The 8,229-nt window shown below is 29.2% G+C and overlaps 1 protein-coding gene across 1 annotated transcript in view; it reads right to left on the bottom strand.

The window, feature by feature from the left end:
- The window catches only part of LOC113393162 (uncharacterized), a 30,754-nt gene extending 25,460 nt beyond the window's left edge, over nucleotides 1-5,294 (bottom strand). Inside the window, exon 1 of the mRNA XM_064215908.1 lies at nucleotides 4,823-5,294. Coding sequence (XP_064071978.1) covers nucleotides 4,823-4,898 — 76 coding nt within the window. The 5' untranslated portion in view covers nucleotides 4,899-5,294. The remainder of the gene's footprint in view (nucleotides 1-4,822) is intronic.
- Between the last annotated feature and the right edge of the window lie 2,935 nt (nucleotides 5,295-8,229).

The raw sequence follows: 8,229 nt of genomic DNA on the forward strand, positions 1-8,229 counted from the left end.
AATATCAGAGTGACATACGAATTTAACTAGAATACTTATTATAATATTTAACGCATCAAAATAGCGTGTCACCATAAGTTTTCAGCATTTCACAAATGAGACTCGAAATGACTCCTTACATATTTGTATGCTCGTATTATTTACTTAAATAAAAAAAATATATTATAGAATTATATTAGTTAGATATAAAATATTTTATCTCGTATACTAAAATTGTTATTCGCTCGTAATTTATTGATTTCGTTTCTATATAATTTTAGCTGTTACGTTACGTACGACTAGTTATAATAAATAAGCGACATCAAAATGGTCTCTGGTTTCGAAACATTCATTAAGAAACACTATTTCTTGAGTAATTAAAATTTAATTAAACACTTAACTTTTGCTTTAAATCAAAGGCACACCCGTAGAAAAAATATTTCATTTAGATTCTTAGTAAATGAAAGCCTACAAACGTCTTGACGGCTACAAAACGTTTCTCGTCTATATCTGATGTTTCAAAGTTAATTTTTTTATTTAATGAATATTCAGAATTATAATTTGAATATCGTTCGCTGATATATTAAGTAATCTTAACTTAAATATTAAAATTTTAATTAAAGTATAATACGAATGAGAAAATTGAACGACAATTTTTTACAAAGTCATAAAAAAACAGTTTTGCCCTGACACCTACTTGGTGGTAGGGCTTTGTGCCAGCCCGTCTGGGTAGGTACCACCAGCTCATTAGATATTCTACCGCCAAACAGCAGTATTAGTATTGATGTGCTCCAGTTTGCGGTTGGTGAGTGAGTCAGTATAACTACAGGCACAAGGGAAATAACATTTTAGTTTCCAAGGTTGGTGGCGCATTGTCTATGTAAGGAATGGTTAACAATTCTTACAGCGCCATTGTCTATGGGCGGTGGTGACCACTTACCATTTGGTGTCACATTTGCTCATCCTATATCATAAAAAAACATAATAAATCATTGATATTACAAAGATTAAAAAAATTGGAAGTCGACGATAAATTTTCCCCTTCAGCTAATAAATTTTTCAACTTTTTGTATTGCGTTTAATTATTTATACACAGTCAAATTGAGTTTTCTTTTACAAGTGTTTTAACTACTTCATATATATTTATTATTTTATATATATATATATATATAAAAAACATGTCTGTCTGACTGACTGATTCGATGATGAATCAGTCAGTCAGTCAGTCATGCATAATTTCTTAAAGATCAGTCAGGTTCGTGCTTATAATATTAATTGAGATTACATTGTTTCTTTTAAATACTTTGTAGTCTTATTATTAGTGTAATCAGTTCTCATTACTCATCTTATAAGCATACTGAACATAAAACAAAACACTTAAAATATAAGAATGAAGTATTATAGTTTTATAAATATATACTTAAAGGACTGCTAAGTTTTAACACAAGCAACAACGCGAGCACTATTCGAGAGTGCATTGTGAGGTTCAACTATTTTAACACTTGTATTTTACGTATCTCGGATGCGAATTTTAGTTTAAAACCTTATAATATTCATGCATATAAATTCATGTGAATTTCATCAATAAAACAGAAATATGTAAAACAAATCATACGATAGAAAGGAAAGCCTTCAAATATCCCGATGTTGAACAATGGCCTCCTCTTCATTAAGGAGAAGAAGCTTATTCCAGCACCCTACTCCATTGACAGGGTTCTATTATATACATGAAGCAGAATATCACATACTATTATAATAATAGAAAATATTATCAATTAATTATCTCACGGGAACTTCAACATTTCCCACGACGAAACTTCAAATATACAAAGATATTATTATGTCAACTTTGAACGTAATGAAAATTGACTTATTAGAAAATTAAATTTTAAATATTTTTCTCTTTTTTAAGTCTCGCTATTTTGTAAGGTATTAAGTTTTAATAATATCTGTTTTGTTAACATAAATCTATAGGATACTTAATCCTATTAAACTAAGAAATATTTAATTAGTTAATACTATAACATTTAATTTATATAAAATAACAAAAAGCATCGATCTATGACCAAATATAAATATAAATATAATTCTCCGAACTTTTGCTTACGAATTATTCTTTGTATAAACGAAACGATAATTGATGAATTTTATATAAAACAAAGAGGCGTGTGAGCCTCGCCCACTCGTATATTAATTAAAAACGTGACAACTGCGAATTTAGCCCTTTCATACCGTGACCGAGTTGAGTTACAAACAATGTTGTCTTTTTATAGTTCATAATAAAGATACGTTATCCACAATTTTGTACGCATAACTCATTGATTCGATTTTTATATTAACTTTATATTATCTTCGTTTCGTCGTTTCGTAATGAGCTAGCCCGTTATATAAATAAACTAATTTATAATATACTTTACTTATAGAACTCAGATAAATTTACAAAAAAAAAACCTTTATTTTAATTTAAAAGAGAACAAACGGATAGTACTGCGAAACAAAAAATTACAAATTAAAGAGGTAAAAAACCGAAAAAAAATTGTATAAAATTAAACCGTACTTCCAAACAATCATAAAATTCACCTACAATATAATTTATCTTAGTAAAATGATAATTATAAAGTGCTTTGTAATCGTCTTTAAAATCCTACTAATAATAACTCAACCTAGAACATTTACAAATTTATTTATTTTAAACCAAATAACAAAGCCACTGTTAATTTAATATAACTTGAGTTAAGTTTATTGCACTCTTGTACATGTACTAAGTTAAAAGACTAACAACTCTCATATGTAAAGCTACGCCGTAGAGGTTTCGTAGGTGTTTCTACGGTAAAGAGAACCTACGTGATTTAAATTCCTCGCAGATTTTAAACCATTAACAGCAGCGCTAGTTAGAATTATATCGCTTAAAGGGTTTAAAAGAATAATTTATTCTATATTTAATTAATTAATGATAAAATAATATTCTTAGCAAATAATTTAATTATATTTATAATCTCAATCATTATTACCTTTTCATTAATAAACTTTCAAAACATTAATTAAACTTCTCGAGCTTATGGTACAAGCGTCTTGAGTACAATACCAAAACGACCGCGATTGGACGTGTTCTTGTTATCCGTATTACTTTAATTTAAATATCTAATATAATTATTTTATATATATCTTAAAATGTTTCTTTACTAATTTTATGAAGATAAAGTATTTGTTTGTTTGTTGTCAAAAAGCTCTGAAACTACTTTTATTATAATTTTAATTATTTTACAATTAGAAAGCTACCTTCTCTAAAAGTAATAAAGGCTATTATAAATTACTGTAATAAAAATATTTGAATAAGTATGTTCAACAAACTGATATTCACAAGGATGAAGCCGTGAGCACATCTCTAGTATTCATAAAATTATTAAACATGTAAAAAAACCACAAATCCCTAAGCGCGTCTTTCAGTAAAAGCACTAAATGGAAAAACTTCGTTTTCGCTGTACAAAAGACCATTTTTGGGTAACGTTATTGTTAATAATACATTGATGTTATACCCGAGTGACTATCACGATTGACGCCTAAATTCATATGTCTATCTATATATACATATATATATATATAATATACAGCTATGCAAATAAGTGAGGAAACATTATTATTGTTATACCTAACTGAAAATAAAACATACATACAACGTGTACCAGAAGATGGAAGGCGTTTCGAAGAAAATTGTCATTTATAATATTCACATATAAATGTAACAGAGTTTCGCAGTTTCACTCGTTTTAAAATGATACTATTGACGTGACAATCTTGAACTTCATGTTCCTATATATTATACGTATAATGTCCAAAATTCAAGTATAGTTGACAAATACATGGAAGAAAAGCAAATCTTAGTTCCAAGTGTACCTGTAACTATGACGATCATTACAGATTCCCTTTACGCTCGACGTAAGCCGTGTCCAGAATAAGATGTGGTGGTCATTTCTATACTTTGCTATCAAGTCACGTACAGTCCCGAGTCCCATGTATATTTGAACTAATGTACAAAATTTCATGTATAACCTTGGTGTGAGTGAAGAACAAAATGGCGGTGTTAAACGTACATAGTCATGCGAAACTCCAATAGTTCAGCAGAAGTATATATATGTGGAAGTCTTAGGTTCTATTATAACAACTTTGGTGTTATGGTAGCGAATACGAACTTTACTTTCGATTGTGCTCTGATATAATTAATAATACTAATTGTGCATTTAAAATTATTCATAATTTTGTCGTTAACAATATCGTCAAATCATTATCATAAGACTAAACAAAAGTTTGCGTTCCATAATTACTGAAATTATCAGTAAAAATTTATACAATATTAAGAACAAGCGTAATAACTCTACATTTCTATTGAAGCAAAGAAAACCTTTAAAATAGGTGGAACAATAAAACTGAAAAATAATAATTAAAAAACCTTTTACCATAACAAGATTCCATCACAATCAATAAATATGTCCAAATAGCTACATTACAAAGTTTGATTGTGACAGATTCAATCGACGAAATTGACAGATTTTAGTTAAACTATGGACCTCTTAAATATAATAAGATACAGACCTTTAATTAAAACCAGTACATTATGCCAACCTATAATAATTACTCACATAGATCGAAGTTAAAACATGCAACAAATTTGTTGACATGCAATCACAATGTTGAATCAAACGTTGACCAGCTAAGTAAAAAACTATAAAATCAACACACACTCAGACTAATTAGAAACATATCAACTAAATGTCTGACAGACTGTCATTAAGTAAACGCTGTTATCTTTGTGGCTAGTATTTATGTTGGTAATAAATTTACTGACCTAGATTATCGGAGTTCGTACAGGAAGGGCCGGGTAACGCTAGGAAGCCGAAAACCAGAGTTATAGCTGTATCCATGTTTAAAAATTAACCGTTACGTGACGATACTTTAAATATTTAGTCAACTGTCACTGACGTTATTCATAAAACAAAAACAAATTTTCACACCATTGCTCAAAACAAGTAATTAAAAAATATTTTATTAGGCAGTCCATTTTAGAAATCCTGTTTCAAACGTGAAAACCAAAGAAAAATAAAATACAAAACAAAAAGTATTTAAAAAAAGTTTTTATCCGTAGACGCTCATGTAATAGAACACCAAAAAGTTTTTAAGCCAATTAACGAATGTTCATTAGGCTGAATGCGCACGCGACATGTCTCAATTACCAGCCACGTGGGTTTGACCGCGTGGTATTATTTATCTGTTTACAGCGAGCGTGTGCCCACTCTCGCGCCAAACGTCCAACTGACGCGTTCGCCCTTCATTCACTGGTCAGAAGCGAACCCATCAATTTAACCCGACGTTTCAATGGAACCTTTTCTTTTTCCCTGGTGAGCAATTAGGAGTTCTGCTTCTAATTAATAAAACTGGTTTGGAAGTTTTAAAGATTAATACGAGATATGTCTAATTTTCTTTTGAGATTTATTCATTATTTTTAATTACATACTTGGCGCAGAGTTTAGTTTTCACTATTTACGAAGTGTACACAAATGGAATGAAACACGAAAAAAATATATTTAATATTAAGATAATTTTACTACTAATATCTACATTTATTAGACTAAAACATGCATTTTATGTATATAATAAAGAAAAATGTTTACAATTTTAGAGACGATTAATATTTTGATTTTAATTTTTGAATATTTAACATTTATTATTAAATATTTTCTATATTTATTATAAAATCATTGCACAAACTAGTTCGTCGTCATAGTAATAACTACGACCGATGCGGAAAAGGAAATATGCAATAAGAAAACCGGAAAACAACCGTTAAAAGATATTCAGCGTTTATTTTTTAATAAATAATTATAAAAGTCAATTTTATGGAATAAAAAGGCAAAGCCATTTCTCTCATAATTCCCCGCGGTCACGCGAAAAGGTCAAACCGCAGTCAAATAGTTTCAACAACAAACGATCTCCGGGAAAATTGTGTAATAATATGGCGCGAGTTCCGGAATTTCTTTTGCATAAGAAATTTGATAAATGGTGACAAATGGAATACTGCAAACACATAAAAACGACATTTGCCTTCGTTGCTTTATTCCAAATCATTATATTTTTTTAACCAGCATTAATCTCGAATTATTTCGTTAGGAATTTATTCTAACTGCTTTTTAAAATTAGAACTGCACGCTTAGTCGATTCTGTATTAAATATTCTAAAATCCTTGTGTTATAAATTAAAATATAATTAAGTTTAATAATTTTTCGTATACACATAACCAGTATCAAGAGATATTTAAGGAAATCGCAAATTCTCTTAAGTGTAGGACTACTTTTGCTTTTCACTAATCTCTTTTTGTATTCGTAATTGAACGAAATGAATGGAAACGATCGAATTATGGTAAAAAACCTCTCATCGATATGTTTGTGAGAAGTCTTAACGTTGAAAGAAAAAAATTGAACTGAACGAGTGTAAGTGGCGGCGAAACTTAAAGTGATATTTTCTTGTCGAATTCACGTGTCACCTTCATATTTTTTTTAATTTCCTTCACGTAATTGAACTCGATTTCTCTATCATCAAGTTTTTTCATCGTCTAATATTAATATTTATACGTTTTAACAATTTTGTTCGCACGAACATAATATATTTATGTACTGAAGTTTAATACTCGGCTGCTGGCTAGATTATAAAGACAGATTTCAAGAATGTTATTACGAAGTCAAAGCAATACGTCCTTAGATATAGTACTTATCAATATACATTATTTGCGTAACTTTTTCAAGCATATATGTGATTTTTTTTTATTTTTTCATTCATTTTCCAATTAAACCTATAAAATATTTACTGTTTATAATCTTTTATTATAGTAAGTTTATAACTTAATCTTAGCCCGTTACATTGAAAAAAAAATCCAACGGTAATAATTTTTCAAGAGATTTTTATCTAGATGGATTTATTATAAACTAACCGTCCTTAAATTATCCGCTAACATATATACCAAAAGTTTTAACGTTTAAGCACGATAGATAGGTTTCGTATAAATCAAATGGAAACAGTCCGATAACAAACTAAACTAATTACGTGCGATTTATGTTAGAAAATAAAGCCACTTTAAGATTTTATAAATCCAAAAGCGAGAACCAATGGCTAAGAACACACACGCAACAAAGTAAGATAACAATAAGATGACGCATTTGCTTGTAACTTTTAAAATAGAGCCTCGCATACGCTTCGCTTTGTATTAAAGTCGAAGACAATTAGATATTAATGTATAATTTTAAATGTATGCATTGTTTTAAGCATTCACTTTGATTTAATAATAAAACCATATATATTTCGTATACGGCTGGTCGCAAATTAACTTTTAATTAGATTTAAAATAACATAATCAATCATTTATAATTACATAATTTATAGAGCTTCAAGCATGAACGAAACCTATACAAAGTGTAATCGAATGTAAATTACCGATATATATTAATTTTTAATAAATGTTAATTGTAATAAAAACTCATCTCATTGTATGTATATCTATACTAATATTATAAATGCGAAAGTAACTCTGTCTGTTTGTCTTTCACGGCCGAAGCACAGAATCGAATTTAATGAAATTTTGTTTGCAGCAAGCAAAGACCGAAGTCGTGGACGACAACTAGTTATATATAAAAAGATGACAGTTATTCGTATTTTTACTAGAGTCAATTGTAGACGAACTAAAAATCTTCTGTTCATTCCCTAACCTGAGGAAAATTGAGGTTTTAAATACACATACGTAAATTCCTCCAAACCTACAAACACGGTACATAGCAAATTAAAATAGACTAAACTGGTCTTATTGCTCAAAGAGCAATAGTGTTCGACCAGTGGTTGAAATTCAACCATAATCATTGAAATTTTCAGAAAAACATTGTACTACTTTACACGTTGCGAACATTTTGTTTCTCTTCTTATCCCCTATTTTATACATCGATAGCAATAAGGGTCATTAACAGCTACCAATCAAAAAAAAAACGGTTGTCAATCAGGGAAGAAGAAAGTACTGTAGCTATTCTGTAAGAAGGAACTCGAAATTCATCACGGAACACGAGCGTGAGGTTAAAGTCTGATGCGACATTGATTATCACCGTTAGTCGGTTGTCAACATTTCACATGACAGAAGTGAATTCTTACGAATTCGCATTGCTGAACTAAACTGAACCTTTTTTATATTTTGATTACAAATTAAGCATAATAAAATAG

Source organism: Vanessa tameamea, chromosome 9 (assembly GCF_037043105.1).
Source record: "Vanessa tameamea isolate UH-Manoa-2023 chromosome 9, ilVanTame1 primary haplotype, whole genome shotgun sequence".
NCBI lineage: Eukaryota > Metazoa > Arthropoda > Insecta > Lepidoptera > Nymphalidae > Vanessa > Vanessa tameamea.